At 35.9% G+C, this 27,066-nt stretch overlaps 1 protein-coding gene across 1 annotated transcript in view; it reads right to left on the reverse strand.

The window, feature by feature from the left end:
* Window positions 1-5,659: 5,659 nt before the first annotated feature.
* Window positions 5,660-27,066, reverse strand: part of LOC150102825 (homeobox protein Dlx6a-like) — a 46,613-nt gene continuing 25,206 nt past the window's right edge. The window contains exon 3 of the mRNA XM_090399348.1: window positions 5,660-6,360. Within this exon, the coding sequence (XP_090255474.1) occupies window positions 5,968-6,360 (393 nt within the window). The 3' untranslated portion in view covers window positions 5,660-5,967. The remainder of the gene's footprint in view (window positions 6,361-27,066) is intronic.

The raw sequence follows: 27,066 nt of genomic DNA on the forward strand, positions 1-27,066 counted from the left end.
CACTGTTGGTTGTCTAATGCGTAGTAATTATGAATATAATTTAGTACGATTTTACTCTTTGGAATGCTAATAGTTCACATTCCTATACCCAACCATAATGGGAAAAAATATCCATTTGTCAACTGCCAGTTTCGTTGGATGCATAAGTGTGACTTCGGCCGATTTAAGTGTACAAACTAGCTGCCTGGGAATGGAAAATATCTTTACAAAGCTTCGTTATAAAGAAGGCAGTGGTTCGGATTCCCCTGAGGTATAAATGTGCGCGAACATCTTTAGCTGTCAGATGGTTTTCCTTCCTCAATATCAGAAAATGTTGCTTACTGGACGACCTAAACGAGCTTGACAGCGTTCCACATTTTTGGTTTCTATAGCAAGATTCCAGGTTCATCTAATCTCCTTAGTCCACCCACAGCACTTATTGCTTTTACCTTTTGTGGGAGGGATAGCCATTTTACAAAAAATGGAGGACAGGATTAGTATTGCTTTTCGTAGGTTGACGTAAAAAAGTTCGAGTAGTTTAAAGATATACGTGTGCAAAAAAAGAATCACCGTTAAGAATTTTAATGACTTTGAATAAACTCAACGCAGAAGGAAATACAACGACACGGTCTACTGTATGTCCTAACAATGGAAAAATAAACAGATAAAGCGAAATATTTAAGCAGTTGCAACTGCCAGGAAAATGTTACTAAAATGAGATGCATGTTTATAGAAAAGCAGATGTGGCATTGTCACATCTGCAGGTAAAAGCAGTTGCGTGTTATGCATCATATGTTGACAAGGCCAAGGACAAAGTACGAACTCTGACATCAGGAAGCTGTAATGGTGACAGATCACCAGAAAACAGGGAAAGAAAACATCCAAAAACAAATGTTCCAACTGCCTCCATCAAGCAACAATAGCGGCAGGATCAAGGAATTATTCAAAAGTTAGAAGAACAAAGAAATCTTTCTCTCATTAGTATGTTAATATTTTAACACGGCAAAGATTTACGTTGAATCTGTTTGCGCAGTTGGAGTCTAAAAAATGCTTAAAAAGCTAATCTGCATTGTAATCTGCTACATTTGAACTTCTTTTTAGTTCGTGTTCAGAATACATATTAATATTTTTCGAAAGATAAATGGTGATACACATTTTTCTTTCTAACTGCTATGGTTTATGTTGTAACTGTAATCACAACCTGAAGGACGCAACAATTATCTGAGCATTTATTTGTATGTCATCGACCTGCCTCTAACTGCTCCTATTCTACGTTAACAGTACTTACATCACGGAACAAATAACAACGAAACAGGCTTGTATTTATCATATTTGTACTGTTGAACTTTATAGGCGGCTTACTAATTATTCAAATAGAGTACTGTTGGCAATTCCTTTCCGTCTGTAGCTTATGTTTTGATGCTTTTGCAAATTATAATTCACTGTTTTCTGAGATCCCCAGTGGATCTCAGAAAACAGTGAATTTTAATAAGTGAACCTGAGATCCCCAGTGGATCTCAGGTTCACTTACAGGCGAAGTGAACTTGACTTAATATCTTTAAAAAAAACATGGGTATGTCAACAGAAAATTCTCAAACAAATCGCACGCACTTAGCGCTATGCTTGCATATCGTTTTACATACGCAAAACCATTATTTGTGACATTAAATTGCTTGTTAACAATGAACTTGATTTTAACATACAGATATGAGAATTACAAAAGCGGAAGAAGGCTTTTTAAATACTACTTGTAGTTTAATATGCAGTACTTGCTGTTCTCCGAGACGATCGAATCCATATGACGATTTAATAGAGACACGCATACTTAATGTTATAATGAGGAAATGCTGTGACAAAAAACAATTAGGGATGTTTTTTTGCAAAAAAAGACGTTCAAATTTCTATCTGCGAGATTAAGGTATGTTCGATATGTTCAACATATGCCGAATCCACCCATTCTCTTTACACGTTTATATACACTTTTTTGACTAACCATATTTGAAATATTTTAAAGTAAGTTATGTACTTCCAGGAGAATTTTAGGTCTTATACATCGAAATTTCATGAGATTATCTAAAAAAGTTGTTATAAAAATATAAACGAATACACATAATTGAATTTATTATTCGTAACACTACTAACGCATCAAACGCAGGTGATAACGTTTTTCTTTAGGGAAAACCGCGGTTTTTTCATCCCGCTAAACAGTCAAACCAGCCAGAAGTATACACGCCATTGACAAACATACTACGTTGGTCTTATAGCCATAGTTGCTTCGGCCTCATTCTAAGCAACACAATCACGTGACTCCAAATAATATAATAAAATGCGAATACGCCTTAGACAATAACATACCAGGAAAGATACTAAAACTAAAGAATTTCGGTAAGCCAGAATCAACATCACGCATCATATAAACAGGGAAGAGGGAGAGAATAAGCAAAATCATTATTGCAACTGACCAACATTTTCCGAAGTTGGAATTTCTTCAAATCCTACCGACATCTGGACTTGGCTCATAAACAAGTGTTCGTTTCTTGCGAATGAGATTTTTTTTATTTATTCGAAAAGTAAGAAATGAAGGTAGTATTGTTGAACTTCTTGTTACACCGAGGTAACCACCACAGAAATATGAAAGAATTGTCTAGTTCGTCAATGATATAAGGGGTCCTATTTTTGCGAAACAAAAGTACGGATGCAAATACCTGGTGGATCGCAAAACGTTTTTCGATGGAAATGGAGGTTTTAACGATATTCCATTAAGCTGTTGCAGAAAGGATAAAAAATTTGTGGTCGAAAATAATTACAGACCACTCACACTTTAATTCTTAAGTCGATAAATGTAGGTTTTGAATTGAGCTAAGTTCTAGTTTGTCCAGTTTATGGTTAGAATTCAACAAATGTTTTCTAGCCGTAAATAAATAAATAACTTTTTGTCAGAAGACTCAAATGTATAAAAGAATATTCTCAGCTAGTGCACGTTACTAAGTATGAAGTGATTTTTTTCATCAGAAGTGCTTCAATATTTGAAAGAAGGAATCGGATATAACAAAGAAAACGTCACTACTTTGTTATAAGTGACGTTTTCTCTGTTATAAAAAAAAAAAAAAAAAAAAAAAAAAGGAAACGTCACTTCTCTAACAATTATCATGGAAAGTCTGATATGAAATTCAGGAAGTAAAAATATCACTTGAAATGATCGAAATAATATTTTATAGATGCAAAAATTGACCTTTATATATACAATGTTAAACACCTTTTGTATTGTTTACTGAAAATATAATTGCAAAAGCATTTTTTTTTTCTTAAATAAAAATGCACAGGCTATTTCATGAGTTCAGCTAATCTCAAATTTCAGTTCTGAACTTTGAGATTAGTCGAAGTGCAATTGTTTTGCCCTAAACTCATTAGGGCCATATTCATGCATAAGCAACTTACTGTTTCAAAGTATCTCTTCTCTTTTAAATAAGAATAATTTCTTATAGTTTTAAATTTATTTTATATAAATTAGTAAATACTAAATAATTTTATTGAATATTATGCCTAAATCACATATATATCTGTAAATAAGAAAAAAAAAACATATTGAAAGATAGCTCCTGTGACGCTAAAAATAAAAATCTGATCCTTGTACATAACGAAAACCCAACAGGTGGATGTTTGCTATGTGACAAAGCGTAAAACTATCATATTATATTTGATATGTTTTCGTCCGTAAATCATATAACTATTTTTGAAGGGGGGGGGGATTAGACAGTTTACCTTTTTCCATAAATTGCCTTATATAATTGAGATAATTTATGGAAACTTTCGGTCTGCTTTTAGAAAAGATTGACCCTCCCTCCGTTCCCCTTCCAAAGAAAAGTTTCACGCAATTTATGGACGATCCCCTGAGACACCAATGTAACTTTTAAATCGTTTCACTCAATTAAAAATAAAATGCTTCGATTTTTATGGGTGTGGAGTGTGTACGAACATAAGCATACTGTTTGTGCTTTGCTTAATCGGAAAAGCTTTCAATGGAGAGATACAAAAGTACGTCTCATTTCAAACTTATCTGTTTCTCTTAATAGAATGACAGCTTGTGACACTTCGCCATCCACCCCTGGCTTGTTACTGTGGGTGTGAGTAGTCAGGACTGCTTCACAGGTTAGACGCAGATACTCTGTGTGGGAAACTACATTCAACTGATAATTGACCAGAACTGAAAACTACTCGTTGTAGAGAGGGAAAGATGGCAGCTCGAAGAGCAAAAGACCGTCACTTCAGTTTGCACAATGCTGCAAGTACCGACCTTAGGCTCTTCATGATTGGATGATTAACTAATTTGCCTCTTCTCAAATCTCTCAATGAAACGAGGTTTTTTTTTTTTGTGTGTGCCTTTGTAAGCCTGTTTATAGTTTTGTTTTTTATCTGCTCTTTCTAAACAATTCACGAATTTGACACACATGAAATTCATAGCTAACGCACTTAATCTTACATTATGATTTTAGATTTGCGAGTATTGGGACGTTCTGCAGTTTTAAATGATCTTTTCAATAAACTGATTATTATGAAAACTTCTAAACATTCATTTTGTAATTTAAAAATAGTTCTCTGAAGGTGATGAAAAATGCGGACTATATTTTCCAAAGAGGTGTTTGTGATTTTCGACACTTCATCCATTATTACGTACAGTTAGTGTCTGAAACTCGAAACCTGTTGCCTGGATAATGCTCATTTCTCAATATATTTCGGACTCTGATGATGTGACTGTATAATTTTAAAATACACACCGAATAGATGTCTGATGGAGTTTGACAGCAAATGGCTGAGCCACTCCGCCTATTCTGTATATGATTTTAAATTGTATGTATTCAATGATGATTGCTGTTAAGGGATCCATTTAAATAAAGAGATGGAGAAAGGATTCTTTTCGCTAAAATACTTTATTGATGAAACTTCACAAATATACATTCCGACAGTCTGTCCTTAAGGAACCACTTAGAACTACAATAAACTCCCTGGCTGAAGGGTAAAAAGGAAAACATTCAGGGCAGGATATGAAAGAACAAATGGTGATTTTTTTTTTTTGAGTGAAACAGAAAAGAGATGAAACAAATTTCTTCCCCAGCCTTTGGTATGATCTAGCTTGGACTGCAACTAGTGCTGAGTCTCTTAGGTATTGGCGACTGATAAGGTACACATTGTTACAGAGTATCTGAGAGCGGGACGAAGAGATTACTACAAATTTCTGCTTCCAGAAGTTGGTATGCAATCCGTCCACGTTGCACATAGGAACAGAAAGACTATTTTCAGGGAAGGATTGCTCGATAAAAAAGTGATCCCATAGACAACAGCATAATACCAGCAGGCTTGAGTATTGACTGAACTGGGCCCAAAAGGTGACCTGTGAGGCACTCGTAGAGCCACGAGCCTTAACTACACCTGAGTTAGAGAATCTGCTGGTGTCAGCACGCGGGGGGAAAATAGGGGTGGATGGGGGTATTTACATGGTACATGACAGTCCTCTTTTGACCAGTCTGATGTCAGATCGACCAGATCTAAGCCTATAACATAGAGGATAAAGGAAATGTAGTTTAATTTAGGACAGTCAATATACAGGTGCCACAGCATCGATCGGGCGCGCAGAGACGACCGTGCTAGTGACGGAAGCGGTCCGACTGGCCTCCTTCGGCGACACACAGAGAGAGATATACAAACATACAGGAGGCCGACATGGAGATGTGGACGCGTTTTTCACGGGGACCTTGGTGTCCACAGGATGTCGGAAAACGTCCACTTGATTAGATGGTTGTTGGAACGCAGCGCGAGCTGCCTAGTGTACTGGCCGCGGCGAAGGGACAGGTGACTTCGGTCCCAGGCTTAATTGCCCGCAGTCTGTAGACTCGGGGGGCATTAAGGATAATACTGAAAGCCACTGTACTCACGCTTGGAGCGACGTGAAGGTAGACCCCGCCACAGTGTAGCAGGAAGGAAACACCGACGTTAGGTGAGAATCTGTTGGTTCATCGTCGGGTCCGCCTGATGGTACCAAGAATATTGCGGTATATAGCTGTTCGTCACATTCATGGCCGCTTTAGCAGGGGTCATGTCCCACGAACTGATGGGCGGGCTCATGGCGGGTGGACTGACGGCGGTGGGCATGCTGTTGACGGGTGCGCTGTTCGCAGGCGGCAGTAGGGGCGCCGTCGGTGGTGTGTGAGTCTCATGCGACTCTGGCGGTGTCTGAGGTGTGGAGGCCGAGTTTGGCTGCTGCAGGCTAGGGTTTGTTGGTGGCGTCTGGGTGGGCTGCTGTTGCTGCTGCTGTGATGTTTGCTGCTGTTGAGCTTTCAACATCTTCTTGTACTTGGACCGACGGTTCTGGAACCATATCTTTACCTGTAAAGAAAAGAAAATTCGACATCAGTAAGAGAATCTCTAAAAGTAACCAGTAAAATATTAGCTAGAGAAATAGCACTTTCTAGATTGAAACAGAGGTAGTGTTCTTTAAAATGAAGAAGAATAGAAAAGAGCCTAAAAGGCTTCATTTGCCGTAATAAACTATTAAAAGAAAGGGTAGGAATTATTAGCCAAGTAGAAAACAACATTTTCCCATGATTCGTTGGAGTTGTTACTATTTTTGTATTCAAACATGAGTTGCCTTGCTGTTACAATACTCAGTCTGTGATTTCTATTCAAGAGCCTTTGCATTCGTCTTTTATTAGTTCTTTGGATTAAGATTTACTGGCATGGTAGTTGTTTCGTCTTGCAGTACTGAGTTTTTGTTTTTTTTTCAGTTGCGACACTTTATAAATTTTAAAGGTAAACACACTTCTGCTACTAGGTATAAAACATACATAATATGCTAAAAACATTTACGTAAAAACATTTACCTAAAAACATCTTCGTAAACATTTACGAAGACCAAAATTAGTAAGACAAACAAACGAATATTACAATTTAATGTTTGTTTGTTTTTACTTACTATCGTATGCTTTACTGATACAGCAATAACTTTTTTGGTTATTTCAATATGGTTTCATTTTTATGTAAGATCAAACATCAACAGTAGTTTGACCAAAAGAATCTTGATATGTGAACTAAAGTGCTAATGTTTAACATGCATCAAGTCAGACTTTCATTGTCTTGCTCGTAAATTGGAAACCATTTCCAGGGCTCTAACATGACGAAAACAAATCAATATTTTTGTGTTATCTGATTAAAATTTAAGACTGTGGAGTGCAGCTTTTAGGTGGTAATCTCGCCTACTAAAGGATGCAAGTCTCTAACACATGAGTAGCGTGGGTGCGCTAGGATTAAAACTAGGAAACCTGAGCTTTTTTTTTCTCTTTTTTTCAAGCCGCTTCAGGCCTCCAGTAAACTGAATGAGCGATCTTATATCTGGAAAAATATCAGAAAAAGATTTCTGCTTTGGAAATAATTCTGTAAACGTACGATTTATTCAGTAAGTTTATCTTTCCTTATTTGATAGATTGATCAGATAGGCGTTATGTTATTGTCCGTGTAATTTTTAATTTTAGAATTGGTAAAAATAAAAGTTTTGAGACGAATAAGAAGAGTACTGAGAAGTAATATATATATATATATATATATATATATATATATATATATATATATCGCGGTTACCGAACAGCTCATTCAAAGAATTCTCGCATTTGTATCAAATATCAACCGAAATATTAATAAGCAGTGACAGGTTTTCAGTTAAATAAATGGTGGGCCATCTGTAATGAGAACGGCTACATTTTGTATACCTTTTCGAATAATAAGCTTGGTTTTTACATCATCGCCGCATATAGTTCAAGATTTTTTTCTGTGTTTTGTTGTTCTTGAGGTGTAAATTTAAGCTTTAAAGGCGTTTACGAATACTGCACTTAAATTTGTCAGCTTGATTGGCTGAATGATTAACATACACGCTCTCTAACCAGCACCTATCAGAGTTTGAATATCTTAGTGGGTATGGATTCTCTGTGATTGTCGCATGTGTGGAAGATTAATCTTATCGCCTGCAATGAGAACCCCATCCCGCTTACTGGATGCCTGAAGTGGCTTAAATAGTTGCACGTTTAGTCTCTAGAGTAAGGCTTTCAACCTTTCGTGGATAGGAGTCGCGCGCACGCACAAACACACAGAGAAATATTTATATTGCATCTAACTGCGTGTAAGTTTATGAAATATTGTAAATGAAAAAATATGTAAGTCAACAGAGTTTAAAATAAATCGCCGTTTCCTGATTGAGGTGGACATCTTTTAGTAAGAATCGAAACGGATTTAGTCTTTAAATTAAAGGAGTTCTACTCTACAACTAGCGAAATTCATGAATTGAATATGGAAAATACGAAGAAGCTTGAAATAATGGAACACGCGAATTATAAATAAAGGAGATGGAATTAGTTTTGCTTCTTTTTCTCTATTTTAGCTACAATAAATTATTCTTGTATTTTCGAAATCTGAACAACAAACGTGTTTTTTAAAAACTCGGCCAATTGTGTTATGCCTACGTTTATTGATGACATTCGCTAGTTCTCTGTTTGGATGTCCGTTATCTTCAGTGAGCTGAAGATCATCCTGTCTAACCCAAATTTAGTTTTCATTATTATGGCACATAATATTCCTGAATTTAAACTAATATGACCAGGATATGTTGAGCTAAAATTGAAGTAACTGGGAATTTCAGATGAATGTGTTTCTCTGAGCATTCTGGATAGAAATATTTTCAAATAGTTTGTTAAACTGTATTTGTTTAAAGAAGCTATTCGCAGATCAAAATACAATACCGGTCTTGAGAAATAAGAACTCGAAGGGATCTTTCTGTTTGGATATAAAAGCAATGCCATGGTAACAAAAGAAAAATAGTTCTGGTGAAGACATATCTTTAGCTTATAGACGGAAGTATAAAATTCTGAAACCTGTTGATGTGAATACGATACATTTTTCCAGATCAAACCAGCAAGCAGTAAACACTATTTCACCCACTCTTGTACCACAGGAAATACGGAATGCTGCTTAATGTTTGCTGATCCTACTCCGAGATTAAAGGAGGCTTTTCAAATAAGTATATAATCACTTGAGTCGGAGAGAAATCGTGTTTATTTTCGATTATAAAAAAACGGACGTAAAATAACTAGTCACAAATGATGGCTCAGCGGTGAACACGATTCAATTCAATGAGGTAGCACACTCGTTCAGGGAATTCTCTAAGAGAGTTTCGGTGTTCTGTTAAAGAAACTTGATCAGAGAGAGAGAGAGAAATACAAACACGAAGTTACAGCATGATTACGAACAGACCACTCATATTCGATTTAGCTCTGGTGATAGTTTCGGAATGAACTTATTAATCTGAATAATAAACTAGTTGACGATATAATTTTTTTTTAATTGTATCAGATCTTATATATCTTGTGAAATTTAACCCGCCACTACTATCGTGTGGTATTTCTTGTCCAACGCTCACTACCAGATCATATCGATGGTGCTCGAGAATAACCCACGGCATGAGTCATTGTGCTGCCTCTTGTTATATCATGTGGTAAATTGTTATACCAGGGATATTCATAATCGAGAAACACCAGATATCTAAACTGATTGCAAACAATGAACATACAGTCCCTATATAAGAAGTTGAACTGTCTTAAATGGCCAGTGTTTCCGCTTTCTAATCAGTACACCGCGTGTTCAAATTCTACAGTGGATTTCTCTGAATGTCTTTGGGTAGTAGATGACTTTCATTACCGGTGTAAGACTCTCATTCCACCTATTTGAGCTTGAAATAGCTTTCTTAAAAATGTTCTACATTTAGAGCATCTCGGAATTTCCAACCCCTTAGCACTCTCACGGTACTGATGTGCTAAGTTGCTATAAGCCTACCCCCCCCCCCTTCATGGATAGGAACGTTATAAAAAAATAACTGTATAGGTTCGCTGGCTATCTAGCTATCACGATTATAGCAGCATGATGCTTTCTTGTATTGTTTTTAAATGTTCAATGGATATGGGGATGTTCAGTTTTCTTAATATGTTTCGCTATCACTAATATTTGTTTTGCAATAAGATTAATTTTTAATATGATCTTTGCAATAAGATTAGTTCTCAATGACTCAGTTATTTTCTACTGGCTTATCATTTATGCCAGCCTGGTTGGCCGAGTGGTTAGCGTGTCCGCTCTCCAGCCAATAGGCTGCGGGTTCGAATGTTTGTGATTGTCCTCCAAACTTTGTGTGGAAAGGGAATCTGCGACTCTACCGCCTATTCTAGCAGAAGACATCATTGCCAAACCCATGTTAGGTATACGGCAGTGATCATACGGCGTCTACGGAAATTAAATGTGGGGGAAAAAAATCATTTATTGCACCAACACTATTTGTTTTTACCTTCTCTCTCTCCCCTACACGAATGAAGCCAGAAATATCTGAATAACACTTCATGAAGCCACTGAATCTCCGAAGGTAGTACATATCAGTAATCTTTAAGATGATTATAATATATACTCCCCACCCATGGCACTGTTATGCACATGTAGGTTTGGTTTAGAAACCTCTTGTGTGTAAGGGTTAAAAAAACTTCAAAGAAAACTATCCATTGATCGGTTATCATTGGATGGAATGCTTTTAATATGTTCCCAAAGATTTTAAAATATTATACACCATGACGACCTTTTAAAAGTATGAGTTGCAGGATATAATTCAAAAGAATCATATGTTTGGATTAGAATATGTCGTTGAAAATGACATATTCTAATTCAAACATACAACCAATAATCCAATAATGCAACCAATAATCCAACCAACCAATCACCTTTGTACTTAATAAGTACAAAGGTGATTGGTTGGATTCCTGATGCATGGCTACCGTTGCAAAGTTTTTCACTTTATAAAAACAATTCAGCAAGCTATTCAAGAGCAAAATAAGTAAAGGGAGAACTACTTTAAATAAAATACATATTTTAGAAAGAGAGACACTATGTGGAAAATAAGTAATCTTCCTGGCCTTTACGGTTGCAGAGACAGAAGAAACAGATTGATGAGATCATAAAAACTACTTTGAGTTCCATTTTAATTATCGAGATGCTTTGATACTGAACGGTGCCATCGGAGTTTATTAAAACACTGCAATAAGATGAACTAGCAACCGTTTACTAGTACATCATTAAAATGCAAGTTTAAAGTATAACTTTAGCGGATGATCTGATTTTCTGTGAAACTAAAGACTAACTTCTATCTAAATTGAGGTTGCACTGTGTACAAAATGGATTTCTTCAAGTAAACAGACCAACCAAACAAGTAGAATGCGGTTAGAAGATGTAGTTTGAATCTCGTATTGGACACGGAAACACTTATAGAAGCTTTTTAAAAGAGACGTTTACCAATCCCACAAGGAGAAGACAGCGTTTTTTTATTTCCCAGAAACGCACGTCTTTTATCCTTTCAAAATTGATGAGAGAACGCAGACAAAAATGGGTGTTTTAGAAAGCAAAGATATGGACAGGAAAGAAGAAAAGGAATAAAATTAAAAATAGCATAAAATAGAAGACCAAAATGAAACAAAAGAATAAGAATTAAATTATCTGGATCAGTGCTAACTACTTCGCTGTTTGAGAAACATAAATTCATCTTTCCAAATTATAATTTTTAAACGCGTGCATCGTGTAAACATTCGCTCTGTTTATCAGTGTTCTGATGAACGTCTTTTTTAAAAATAGCTGATTTGGGTCTTACATGAAGAAATTAAGTATATTAAATCTGTTAATCCAACTTATCATTTGGATTAGCAGTTGGAGATATTTTTGGATCACTGATGATTTGGAAGTAAAAGAATTGACCTGAATTTTTATCCGGCGGTGCATGGTTATTTAATTCTGATTGTTTTTGTACTCTATTTTACATATATTACAAATAGCATGTATTAAAATTAATGACATGCAATAAAATATATCGCATGTCTATAATTTTTTCAAATCTTGTTTTCGCTAACCACTTCTGTTTATCAACATGTGCGGCCTGTAGTTGGAAAATCTGGATTTATTGTTGATGATGCGTTGCGCACTTAAGGATCACAACGTGGGAAGAAAAAAACAAATAGAAAGAATGAAAGGAAATGAAGTTAAAATAATGGGTTGGAAGAAAGAGGTGAAAAGAATGTACTAAAGGAGAAATTAAGTGTTAGTGGGTTGTGCCGAAAATGATCTAGTAATTCAGTAGAAATGAAAACTAGCTTTTAATGAACAGCGTATGAAAGAAAAGCTAAATAGAATGTAAGACAACGATGTACGTCGGAATAAAAGCATAATGCAACACACATAGCGCTCCAAAGAGAGTAGATATCTTAAGTCATATCGAATAAAAATAAGATTAGAAGTTTGTGTTTAGAAAGACGACAAATCATCTTTGTAAACGTTGAGCGGCAGTCCTCATCCATATATTGACGGTAAGAATCTTCTAACGAAGACAGATCTGATTCGCATTTACTCACAGTTTTCGATACTTGTTATTTATAAATCATCCTTGTATATGCTTTCCGTTTATTTATAATGAACAGAAGAGGAATAACCCAATTCATTTCACGTTCTCCTTTGGGGCTGCATGAAGTTCATCCGTTATTTCGAAGGAGAAGAAAGACAAATAAAATTATAGAATTTAAGCCGTTAGAGGACGCGTTTCTACAAATCAAAGTAAACCTAACAATAAAAGAAAGAAAAGCTTTTTCGATTACATTTATATTCATATTTTTCTTTTCTGAAAATATTTAAAAAATAATAATTTCATTGAAATTGTCAGATCACCTTCCCCCAATATTTGTATCAACTTAAATGACCCGAAGGTAGAAGAAATATGTCAATTTCGGATATTCTTTAATCGAATTTACTTAAATGTTGATGCGTTTATTAAATACGTTCCGTAAGTCACGCACAGTTGTTAACATGCAACATTTATTTCGGAGGAAATGATCACGTGGTCAAGTTCAAAAGAACTGAAATCATTCTGGATGCCATGTTTTCAAATGTTTAATGGCAGAAAGTATTTAAAGATGACATGCAGAGAAATGTTTATTTTCCCACTGGAAGGTCATACTTGAAATCTAATATAAACAGCGCTCTGCAGCAAAATTTCAGTTTGAATTCCCTACGATTTCGAGAGAAAAAAAAGCTTGAGAACTATTTTTTTAAACGCATTCATAAAAAGAATAACAAGTTCTATGCAAATGACCGATTTCCAGTATTCATCTGAGGTAGAACCGGGAAGTTAAAATTACGAGATATTTTGAATTCGAAATTAGAAAAAAAATAAATATTGCAGTGGATCACAGAAGAGTTTATTCGCTTACTGAAGCGTTTGTAGTTCCGTTTATAAAAAATAAATGTTATATATATATATATAATTTAATTCAATGTATTTAATTTAGCCACTTTCTTTAGTATACAAACGAACTTGACTTTGCTCATCTATCAGTTCCCACAGCAACATCCGAATCTCTCGACGGCAAAATACTCGCTCATTTTACAGATTTTTTCAACGATTTTTATCCTTTATTTGAACGAGGATTTATACTATTCAACACTGAAATCGCATAACGTTAACAACTTTTGTTAGCTGATAACAACAATTTGTTTAAATTCTCTGGTACGCCATTTTATCTTTGTTAGTTTAAGAATGCCGCTAACTAAAAAATCAAGTACGCCATTCCTAAATTTCATTTCAAAAATCTGTAGATTTATATTGATTTTTCAGAAATAATGTTTTTTTTAATTAATTTATGTCGAAAGGAAATGTTTCAAACTATTTCTCAGACAGAATGCAAGCAACCTAATTAAGATAGTTTGGATAAAATAATTCCAAGTACACTGTTGCTAACTCTGATAATAGAACCTTAAATTAATCCACCCACCAGTTAGAAAAGGTGACAGTTTTCTCTGCCTACTACTAAGTAAAGTTCAAGTTACTAGCAACACCTTCGTAGGTATTATCAGTAACAAAAATTTAGTAAACTATAAAACAGAAGCCATTTTGAAGTAATTTTTGATTTTCAAATTTTATTTTACTTTACACAATATGACTGGACTATTCATTGTATGTAACTGTATTCGAATGAGTTGTTTTGCAGAACTTGTAATATGATATTCAGCATTTGCGTTTATACTGTATATGATTATTTGATTATAGCATAAATGCGTACGCCATGTTTTAAGAATTTCAGAAAATGCTTTAACCTATATATATATATATGTAATGTTTAATTTTATATTCCATATGTTGCTTTTATTTAAGACAAATAAAACAATAACATACAAATGAAGTGGATATTGAATCCAACATTATTTCAAAGCCGAATATATAGAAACTACAAGAGTTTCATGCCGAATATAGAAACCATAAAGTATCGGCGGATCCAACCTTTCCGGACTCGTGGTAAAGGTGGAGTAAGGTCTGATCCCTTTCCTTAGTATTTTCCTTAATGGAAAGCACATCTCCTTGCGGACATGTATGATGCTATGCATTAGGGAAAATACTAAGGAAAGTGATCAGACCTCTCCACCTTTACCACGAGTCCGGAAAGGTTGCTTATGCTTGGATCCGCCGATACTTTATGGTTTCTATATTCGGCATAAAACTCTTGTAGTTTCTATATATTCGGCTTTGAAATAATGTTGGATTCAATATCCACTTCATTTGTATAATTTTGCATCGCCGAAGTGAAGCCTTTTGGCTCTTTATTCAGTAAAACGATAACATTTGCAGGTGATGTAAAAGTACTAAACACGGCAATCGTTTAGTACTTTTACATCACCTGCAAACGATAACATTTTTTTACACGGTTGATGTAAAACCGGATTTTACATCACCTGCAAATGTTATTGTGCAGGTGATGTAAAACACGACCAAATAAAAGATATACATGACATACCGATACAGAAACGCTTTGTAGTGATTTTGATTTATATGATGTACTCATTTTTGCACTGCACAAGCAAGGGAATGTAGTAGAACCAACACGTTAGTTGTTGCAGTTCTACTGGCTTATCCATAACCGTATTTCGGAAATGTTAGCATTTAAGATCAGCAATTCGTTTGCTGATTTCAATTTATCTTGCTGTTCAGCTACAACAGCTGATGGATTTCATAGGGTAGAATTACAGGAACTGTGAATCGCAGGAAAGTAAATAGCCAAACATACATTTCTTCACAATTTGACGGGATATCCGGATAAGCCAAGATTTAAGTCTTGTGTTATTTTTAGGAATAACTGACAATCGAATATATATTCTTACGAAGTCTGAGTGTTTACACATTATGAAAATTTGGACCATATATTAAAATCTTAAGGTTAGGGAAAGAATATTAAACAGCTAATTGAAGGACCTGCTTGGTAGGTGATGGCATATCTCTTTGCCATGTATAACACGTAATTTCTGCAATGCTTACCCGTACTGATAGCGACGTATATCTTCTGCCACCTTGGTGCTCGCCCAATGCAATAAAAATTTGTGCACAGTAGCACCTCTAAATCACTGCCAAGAATTTTCATTTCGTTATTGCTATCCACTCCATGTGATAAAACTTCATGTAATGTCGTGATGAGACAGCTTATAACGTAGAAATATACTGAAAGGATTTTTGCCAACATCCCCGAGCTAATTAAGTTAAAACATGAGTTCATTGTATTAGAAAGACTAAAATATAAAACCGTTTCTTCAAAATAGTACAGTGCTAGCCAGTATTACCAAGAATGATGACAGATCGCTTTCGCATAGAGTTCCGCCCTACGTAGACTTTGCCAAAAAAAAAGGAAAAAAAAAATCAGCATTAACGGTAAATAAAATATTAGCAGGTCTTGTTTGTCACCCTCCCTACACATTTCTAAGTGTAAATGGCAAGTATTATAGAAAAATGAATGGTATGTCTTTCTGGAGTAGTAAAAAGCTAACAAAAGCCATACGCTTTTGTTAACTTTATAAGCGATAATAAGATTTGTCGGCTTTCTAAGTGTGTAGCACGAAAATACATTTTTCTGCAGAATAATTTCGCAAATTAAAAAAAAAATGTCAAAAAAATAAAAGACGGAATACTTTCATACACGCAGCTCTTACTTTGTACAAGATAAATTTGCCCTTTTACCCTTATTATTTAATAGGAAATGTTCGAAAATTAACCAGGCTGGGTGATGTTTCGAACTTTCTGCATATGTAGACAAGTTAGGCCAAACGGATGTGTGTAGCGTCGCTCTGCTGTGGTCATGCGAATCATGCTAAATGTTCTTTATTTTTCATGTGGATTTTTAGTCTCTGAAAGCACAGAGTAACGTGTTTGGATTAAACTTCATTTTAAAATTGGCAAAACAACCAGCGAAACATGTAGTTTACTGAAAATCACATATAGAGGCTACTGTAGGAGATGTTCGAAAATCTTGAAGTGGTTAGCATTTAAAGAATGGAATTGATCAGCATCCTGGTCGGCCATGAACTTCAATAAATAACAAAACTATGGAAAAGAAGGGGGGTAAAAATGCAATTTAAGTTGAAATGATTCATAACTGACTGTATGTGAGCGCAGAAGAGGTTGGCATTTTCAAAGGTTCGTAAGTCAGTTTTAACCAATGATCAGAAACAGTTTTATGCAACTCTGCCAACGCAAGAGCAACTAAAATGTTTCGGTCCACAGAAACAACTAAGCATCACCTCCACGATCGCCCAATTTGGCTCTGTGCGAGTTTTTTGATGCCCAAGAAAACTTTGAAAGGAACACATTTGTCATCAAAATCACAAAAGTTAAATTTGATGGACAAAACTGGATATCCCCACAACTGATATGAGTTTCCAACAGTTATTCTATCAGAACAATGGACAACTGTGTTTGTAATCTGAAGAAGAAACGTCTAAATCCTGTAATTCATTCTTTGTGCGAGGATATATTTTGAACAAAGTTTGTGCAATTAATTCTCGTAGCTGAGTAGTATTGAAATAACCCAGTGACAAGAAAGAGGGAGAGATCTAGGTTACCATCCCATATGTGGGATTTTTCTATGCCTTTTCCAAACAGGAGACTAATTTAGACAGTCTTTAAAAAAGACATCGACGAATTTCATAAGTAAAAAAACTTTAATTTCTGAGAGACCCACTTCAAAAATGCACTCACCTAGAGACACATCTGCCACTTCTATCAATCCGTCCAGCGACAGTAACTAAATATGAATATCAGCATCGACTCTAAAATAGTTGAGGAAAGACAAAATTTCTGTTTCATTCTCCACAACCAGATCATGAACCACAAAGTTCCTTGTTTATTGATTCTACAAATTTATTTATTGGCCTTGTTGTCCAAATGGATTGTATTCTCCTTCCATTCGCTAGACTGTGCATTCAAATCCTATTCTGGAATGGATATTTGTGAATATCCATGCTGAATAGGATTGGAAGATTAATTTCGTTGTCGATGTGAGAGTACCATTCTACTTAATGCAGACCTGCAATGGTTTTGCTTAATAAAAATGCTTTGTTATTAATTTTCACGCATGTAAATATACACACTGTAGTTTTTCATTCGTACATGCTGTATCCGCAGAGCAATAGGAAGAATAGCGTATACCCTTGAATTAGGAAGGACGCATCCCTAGTGGAATTCTCCCAGGTCCGAATCCCATCTAGAGAATGAGGAAATTTACAATGGTTCTTAAACTGACCGTTCGTTTAGTCCATCTCCTACTGTCGTGGCAAGGTTTTTATCCCTGCAATGCAAGGAAATTGATAGTCGCATAAGCACAGAATGCAGTGCATTCGCTTTCCGTTACGTTTGCGTAAACGATATTTTAGATGCACGAGGTCTTCCTTTTGTGGATATAATTCATGAAACGAGAAGCCGAGATCAAAGACTCGGAGACGGTAACTGAAATTAACGCCTTAAGGAGACCTCAAAAATTAGTCTGTTTTTGTTACAAAACCTAACTTGGGTTCAAAAGTCCGATGCAATTGATATCGCCATTAGAAAACAATTAGAGGAAATTAGAACATCCAGTTCTCCTTCGATATCTTCCCTATGTCGTAAACCTTTATGACTTCTCCTTTAATTGAAATAAGGGAATTGCTCGAAAGCATTGAATTTTCAGCATGTTGTACAGCATGCAGAAGTTAAAGGAACCAACACAATAGTCTGTAGTTCTCTTTCACGAGAAAGGTTGAACTTCCACAAAATTTAAAAATTGATTCAAGCTCTGCTGTTAAAATTACTGGGTTTCACAATCTACAGCTGCATTTTGTGACAAGGTTACAAAGTGAAAGGAGATGGACAGGAGCTATTCTTTAAGTACTGCTCAGGGACTCTGTCAGACCTATGGAGTTCCGAACAAGCGACCTTGACTTGTAAATTCTGTCATTGTTTGCAAGAAATTGACATCTCGTCCGTTCTCAGTCTGAGTGTCCACGATTTTCAAGAATTATTATTAAAGTATCTGAAAAGGAAACTGTATGTGCACCCGCGCTCGCTGATAATGCGTAGCTTATGTTTCAAGGACGATTTTTATATCGCTCTTATATGTCGGCATATGACGAATGTATTCTTTACCAAGCTCAAATCTATAACCAGGGTTTTATATGTTAAATATATATTTTAACACACACATAAATGTATGCTCAGAAAAAATCTCTATGGACGCTGCCCAATAATGAATATTTGCATATTTATTCATGCAGAACTGAGAATATAACGACACGTACATAAAATTAAGTTGGTTTTTGAATGTTCATTCTAAATTAATGGAACTCCTACCCATCCCCAAACCAGAATATTATTAATAAATGTGAACTTGATGAATGATCTGAGTCACAGTTATTCCGCCTGTCGCTACCATGGACAGACAAATCGATACGAAGACATATGTATCGGAAATGTCTAATCCACAAATGAACCCATTGTACTACTTCATGTCATAAAAATGAATTTGAAATCGTTCACTGCAACGATATCTTTTTCTGCTATCATTTATATTTAAAAACACTACTTTATAAATAAAGTTTTTTTTTTTTCTCCTGGTGCTGTTGTTCTCTTTATTTTAAACTTACTCTCCTCTCGCTAGTTATGGAGAAATAGTTAAATCTCACTGGTGTCCAAGGAACATTTCAGAATCAATGTTCTTATGGCTAAGTATGATATATTAATACATTTCATTTAAATACGGTTGCATTCTTCTTCTTTAAAATAAATGCAGACAATACGCAGCATAAAATTGAGCACCATTTCGTATTAAAATTCATTTTCTTATATTACATTATTCAAGAATGAAAAAATGGATTTAAATTAAAATTTCCTTCTGTTGTCAGTTAGTGTGGGTTCTCTTTCACGAGAAAGGTTGAACTTCCACAAAATTTAAAAATTTATTCAAGCTCTGCTTTTATAACTCTTTATCGCCTCCTAGACAGGAGGCGATAAAGAGTGATAAGCTGAGTTAGCGGTCTTAACACGGAGAGTTTTTACTTCCTCAGATCGGAAAGAGTAGCCGGAGAACACTGAATTAATAAACGTAATACTGATCTCATGGCTTTTGTCACCATAACTCGAACCAGTCCCAACTCAGGATTTATTACTCTTAAACGAATTTTTATATGCAACCTCGTCAGCAAATAGGCAACTTTCAATATGTGCAGTTTGTACTTCTATATATTGTTTTATTCATCCAAACAGTTTGGGAACCGGAATCAAGCAAAAAAATCTCTTATGTCACTATTTACACCAATAGTGCTAAAATGCATTGAAATCCTGATATGAAGATCTGACCCCGTTACCGCTTGTTTCACACAAATTCACGCACACTATTTTTTAAATAGCTAGCATATTCCATTCTCCATGTCTGTAATTTTTTTTTTTTTTTTCAGTAATACGATAGATATAATAGCCCTACGTTTTGGAGATGTTCCTACCATCTGGAGTGATCATAATTGTGGAGGTAGATGCGTCAAACAAATTTCATTTTCTTTGTCATTGAAGAAAGATTAGTATTATTTGAAGAATACAAAAGGGACTAACCATACATATAACTACATGCTCCCAGTCTTTTTTTTTTCTATACTAGTTTTCAGCTGGTAGTACAAGGCGTTTTTGTATGAAGAACACCATTTCAGGTAAAAATAGTATGATGACAGTTGAACACCTCCAGACAAGTTTCGAACCCACACTGTCAAGTGAGGCTTATTTTCTTCCACGCAAATATCTATCATTACTGTTACATGTGTCTCATTATTTTGCAGACTACTTCTTTGCATTATCCCCCCCCCCTCCAGTTTACCGGTTACCAGAAAGTATTATACTTTCACAAAAGTGAAAGACAATTTTCGATTTTGTTTCTGAGGTAAGCGAATCAAAATGTGCGGAGAATGGTTGAAACCGCCATTTCTATTCCAAATAGCTGACAAAGTATTAGAACGTGTTCGTCCTTGATTTTTATCAGTAGATCCGTTTTTTTTTTTTTTAACGAAACCGATGACCTGATTAATACTCAGTTGTTTAATCAGGACTCGTTGCTAAGCTGCCTACTTAAATAATTAATTACGTTTCCTTCCCTATAGTTGAAACCATTCTGAACGTTTAAACTCCAGCACCTTCTCACTCTTTTCAAATAGAGAGTGAGAAGGTAATGGAAGTTAATAGTTTTATATTTCCATAAAAGGAACTATCCCCTTAGCGTCTTTGATATAAATATGAAGTAGTTATATCAAAATTGTAACTGATACTTCAAAAAAACTTTCAAAATTTTGAAAGTTCATTCAAAATTTTGTCACTTGTCCTTTTTCTAGACAAATCATGTTTACATTTCATGCATTTATTTGGAAAATCTCCAAGACGCTTTTGTGTGGGAATTCTTCTGAACGGCTGTATTTTATGACGATTACATAAAATGGCACTTCCCACACTTTTCCATCACGACTGCGAAGTGTGTTTCTTCATAGTTCCTCATGATGACTGTGGAAACTGTCCACTATAATTTCCTGCCACGACATTGGAACTGTCCCTGTGACTTCTTATCGTGACTGAAACGCCATGATAATTTCTGTAATTTCTTCCCGAAGTTAATGTGCAGGCTTCCTTGCGTAACTTACCCTCGTTCACTGCGGAACCTTCATTTAGCAGTTTCTCCTCGGAACTACGAACCCTCCCCCCAATTCCTGTCTTCCTTATGTGGGGTGGAAGGACTTGCATCATGTGGTAAAATGCAAGTACTATAAGGAGGGTAATTTATGGTACTCTGTACGTGTCAAACTCTTGGTCACCGGTAATCAAGTTTACTACATGAATTCCAGTTTTGTTCTGCTCTCCAGATATATCAAAGGAATTCTTAAATCTTGAATATTAAATAAGTAATGCTAAATAAATGATTATCATTGCATTCATTTCCCCCTCCCTCTGCATATATTAACAAAAATATTATCTGCCTGATTCATATGTAATTCTCCTAAATGCAATAGCTATTAAACATATTGACTTTTGTAGCAGAAAGAGATCAACGATGCATGCACTTTGGTCGAAGAGACCCGAGTTGGAATCCCATCTAGGACAAGGAACATTTATAATAATAATAATTTGCAGTGCTTATAGGCCCTCGTCTTGCTACGTATCTTTGGCTTTCGTAACCACATTTTAAAAAAAACCGTCTAACTCAGGTTCTTGCGAATGAACCTGAGTTGGGCAGTCTCATACACGGAAGTAATAGAGAAACCGGCCAGAGAATACCCGCAGATAGGATACCGTATTAATATACTTCCTCGACATAATCCCACATAACAATACCAACAAATCTCTCTCTCACTCTAAAATCCGATTTTGGCAAGTAAGACAATAGCAATTACACTTTATACTATTGCTGTCCCACTCCTTGATTCCGTAATTTATGTCTCTAAAATCAATTACCCAAACATACGTGATGCAGAGTAGAATAATTTAGTCCTACTATGACGACTATTATTCTTAGTTCTTTCTCAAGACGCTAAAATGCATGCTTTGATTTTAAAAACAAGCTTCCCGATGGGATAACGGAGGTGGGTCATAAAAATAATTTCTTGTTTTTCCAGTTTAATTGAAAGAAAACACTTTAAAAAATTACAAAGAAGCTAACTATATCACAGCATATTTACATTTATTTGCATAACCGATTTTTTTGAATATCCAAAAACTTCATGGAAACGGTTTACGCTAGATTTAGATTATTGACACTTTTGTGCACTTTCTCTAATAACTAGCTTTAAAAAAAGTGACAAGAATTTGATAGACAATCGATCATTTTAATTAAAAACATACATATCAATATAAGTTTTATTTTACATGTCTGAAAAATACAATAAGGTCACCAAAAAGAAAAGTGTAATTAGCGAGACGGGAGACAATGCAAGTATTCACAGTAAAGTTACGATGTAAACATCTACCTTCATAGCCTAAGGTTCCGACACAAAGACAGTCGGAAATACCTGAATGGCTTCAATGGCTTTTCTTTTAAATATTCGCCATTCTTGGTTTTTGTGTATTTTCGAAATCCTTCGGACATCGTGAAACAATTTATAAGTGTTTTTCCATTTCTTTGAAACACTGTATGTGCACAACGCAACCAAGGTAAAAGGAGTAAAATAAAAAAAAATATATATATATAAAAACGAGTTAAGTAGAAAGAAAAAAAAATCCTCCAGCTAAAGCAGTTTTATCGAAGTTCACGAAGCGTAACGTTAAAAAGGAATTCAACCGGCACGTGCAACGCTCAGCATGACGTCACTCGATTGACAAGGAAAAACTTATGGCCGTGAGAGAAAAGTAGGCTTAATAACTAAAGTCTCAGAATTCGAGTTCCTATTTCCTGAATACGCCATTCGCTTTATTTTCCTTTCCTGTTATGCACACCTCCTGAGATTTGTGATAATATTTAGAGACGGTTGTGTTTAAGTTTAGAGAAATATTAGAGTTTGATTTCTTTGTATTTATCGTTCAAAAGATGTTTGAATTTTTTTTGCGTCATTCTTTGGTTACTGAAGAAACTGCCGCTAGAGTGTGCACTTTAGACATTGAAATTAACTATTTGCGAAAGTATTCGTTTGGAAGATTTCATTTTTATAAGACTGGATGCATTTTTGTTAAGGGAATCGCTGTTAAAGTGAAGTTCGAGTTGTGATTCACAGTTAAAGTTACGATATAAAGATTTGGCTTCAAGTTTCCAACACAAAGACAGTAGGAGAAAACTTTGCGTTGATGTTTAGTTGCGTTTACCATACTAAAGATTTCGCTTCAAGCGTTTTTCAAGTATTTTAATTCTAATTGTTTATTATTTAATTTCACCTTAACGATATCTGATTAATGCGACGTATTTCGTTCTTTTTATTGCTGAATTAATGCCGATTTAGCCAGACTGCTTACAGCTCCTTCGCAGGAAAAGGGACAGACTTTACTGCAGGACGAGTTTGCATAAATTCGAAACTGCGTCAGTATTATCAGTGTGTATAAGCAATGAAAAATTACTTCATCGATCTGTACTGGTGTCGCTTGAAAGCCCTCAGACTAGGAATTTATCTCATCTAATAAGTAGTCACGGAGGTAAATGTTTATTTGACAGATGGCGATTCCTTCTCGTTCACGAGCACAGCAAAGCTTGAAACCGAACAATTGCGTCGTTAACGTCGGTATTGTTTGGTAAACACGCAGGTCATTTTATTGGCATTTTACAGAAGCCATCCGTATTAGTAATTCGAAAATAGTTCACTTAGACTTGGAAGAAAAGGAAGAGCCTGCCAATTGCAAGTGAAAAAATTATCCCCAGTCGCGAGATGTTCGAAAACAACAAAAATGAAATAAATAAAATAAACTATTTAAAAATAAAAAAAAATAAAAAAAAAAGGAAATTATATCTGTATCTTCTGAAGTAACCAATTATAATAATTTTGAGTAAGGAATTAAAGAATTCTAAAGAATCAACCAAGTATTATATTATTTGGTGCATTCGTCTATTATCCTTGTGTGGGAGGAGAAGATAAGGATCAGCCAATCTGGAAACCCTACTCGAGAGACCAAACACTGAACTTTTTCATGCTACTTTTATGCCGCCAATAAACAATGCGGTGGTCTTACACCGAACCATGAAGTTCATCTCTCACCTACGCCATTCGCAAAACATCAATGCGATCGGATTCGAGCCAACAGACCACTAGATGGAGAGTGGATGTAATCTTCTCGTAGCAACCCACAACGACAAATCTGCTTCTTTCCTCTAGGATAAAAGAGGCAATTTTATAAGGGCGTTCCAACTGAAGGTGAGTTAGCTAGTGACGATTATGGGTTCCCCCCCCCCCTTCCTGGAAATTTTTTTATTGGTCATTCGTCTTAATATGAAAATGGAAGAGAAAATGGAAAATAATACGACTATTTGTATTATCTTGTGAAATACCGTAAGCAGTATCGATTAAGCATTTTCAACTGAAACCAAGTTGCTGAACTGTTCTTCCTCTAGCCCAAAAGCATATATTATTATTATCATCATTCGTGACACCTCCAAGGAGTCCGTAGACTCATCGCGGGAGGACACCTACAACTCTCCGTCTATATATATATATATATATATATATATAGACGGAGAGTTGTACCCCAAACAACTTGGATGTTGTTCGTTTTATTCACCCCGTCTTTCCCCTCGACCATAATCATTACCGTTATTATACCAGCAAATTTTATAGTCCATTTTTTAAATTCCTTTTTTTTTTTTTTGTTTCGCTTTTAGTTTAACTGTCTAAAGTCATATGAAAGCACAAAGTAAACCACCCTTTTGTTTTTCCATTTCCCAAACTTGTTTAGCAGCTTTAAATGCCTTTTACTAGATGCCATCAAGTGTTTGGTTCTTGCAAACCTGTTCATGGTTTTAAAAGTAAACCGTCCAATGTAATGATTACCTATTTCTACTGTATTTGTGGTTCAGTACCTGAGTAGAGTACTACGTTATAAAAAATAATAATAAAAACTTTGTTTAGTGAAATTTGGAATTGTTGTATTCTTCCCCTTCGAACGCGTTTTTGTCACCAGTTTGTTCGGTTGGTTAATAATACCTCAAAGCGACAGGATAAACACTTGATTTTTATTCTCTGGCTGAGTAAGAAGCAACTCGAACATAACCGTTGGAATTCCTTTTAAATATACACGTTTCAGTGTCAAAAAAGCGCATTATTTTACAGTGGTCACTGTCTAAAATAATTATAACACTGCTCTTTGTAGTACGTTACCATTACCACAGCATTTCAATCTGCTCGTTCCTTTTTAGTAACAGTGGCGCGATCATACGAAGTGACAGTGTTACTAATGAATAGTGAGTGTGCGCATTGTTTGGAAAACATTTAAAGAAATAGTTTAAGAATGGACTGCAAAAGAACAAAAAGTAATTAACAATTATCCGCCCAATAAAAGAAATAATAATAAAAACGAATGGGATATATTTAGAAAAATTAATTGATTTCGGAAATCAGCCAACGATTATTTTTAGAAATTAAGAAAATAAAAACGATTTAACTAAATTTATTGTAGTGGCCCTCCTAGTTCGTTTATCCTCCCGCCACCCATCATTCCATGCTTTGAATACGCCATGATTACAGTAACAAGTTTTATGTGAAAATTTGTAGGAAAACATGAAATGGTAAATGGAAAAAAAAAAAAAAACTACTTTGTTTCACTTTTGCTTTCTTTGGATAGTTCGGGCTTCTCTTCACCTACCCCGTGTAATTTCACTTCAACGAAGATAAAATCATAGAACCCAGTTTACTGGAGATATTCCGGTCCATGCCGAAGTGGGTGGCATGCGTTAATTGAGAGAAGAGAGAAGTCGTCCCGGTTACAATTTTAAGGTGCTTAGAGGCTTCCAAGTTTCGTCGCCCTGCACGGAAATTAAAGTACTATTCGGCATTCCTGTTGATGAGAAAAGAATGACGGAGGGGAGGAAAAGCAATCGAAATGGGGGGGAAGGGAAAAGGCAGGCTCCTGCGGCCGAGCAGAACCGGTAGACCCGGGCCCGAGGGGTTGCGGCAAAGCGGAGGACGAACGGCAGAGGGAAGGAAGGAAGGAGACGGTGCATTGGCGAGACGGCTGCACGAGGCTATCGCCGAAACTGTGCGTCACGCAAAAGTCCGTAGCTCGAGCCTTGCACGCAGGGTAGCAGCGTGGGCAGAGGCCCGGTGCTGCGCATGGGGAAACTTTCCCATGTTACGGTCCAGCTGCGCAAGCTCCATGTGAACATGCAGGCAATAGTAGTGGGAGGAGAGGGAACAAGGTGGGGTTTGAATAACGGACTTTGTGTAGTAACAGTACGTCAACAGTGGACAGAATAGGGGTGTCGCACGACAGCTGGATCGTGCTGCAAGGTATTGGTTTCCTATGGAAGTGACTGCATTGGTTTGTCCGCGTGGGTAAAAATTACGTCACTTAAAACATACGTCGCCGTGGCGATAAAAACTGGAATCGTCGATAAACGCCAGTGCATCTTTTAGCGTTCATTACCTACTAGCTTTATTCTTATCATAAACGTCATTCTGCTTCTTAATCCATTCACTTCCTTCTACACGATCGGGTCAGTAAGGCAGCACAATCCGTGAACAACGCATGCTTACAAGAAAGTGTGTGTGTGTTCCTGTGAGATACAACGCCACGACCTATGAGCAGCGCGGGAAAGGGCCCTCGATAACATCTGACCCGGAAACAAGCCTGCGAGTCACGACGTGGAAGTTCTGCTTACGGAGCCAGTCTCCGCCGCACTTCCACCACTAAAAAATCCCTTGGAAACATCTACAACACCTTCACTTTCGGCGGTGATTCATATCGTAAACTGGGATTCCATCTTTTATCTCCGTCAGTGGAACCGACTTGGTGGAAATAAAGAAACGCTTTTTAAATAAACGAACCTGACAGATAGAAACTAAACACGAAAAAAAAACATTTTGTAATATTTAGAAAAAAATAATTTACACAGCGAGTCATTTTAAAACAAGTACAGATAGAAAACGTATTAATCTTACAACACGAAATTCGCCGTTTGATCTCTTTGAATAATTTTTGTTTACACTGCCATAATACACTCTGTTCACAAATATCGTAATAAT

This window comes from Typopeltis vanoorti, chromosome 10, assembly GCF_054136105.1.
Source record: "Typopeltis vanoorti isolate ZY-2024b chromosome 10, IOZ_Tvanoo_1.0, whole genome shotgun sequence".
In the NCBI taxonomy this organism is placed as follows: Eukaryota; Metazoa; Arthropoda; class Arachnida; order Uropygi; family Thelyphonidae; genus Typopeltis; species Typopeltis vanoorti.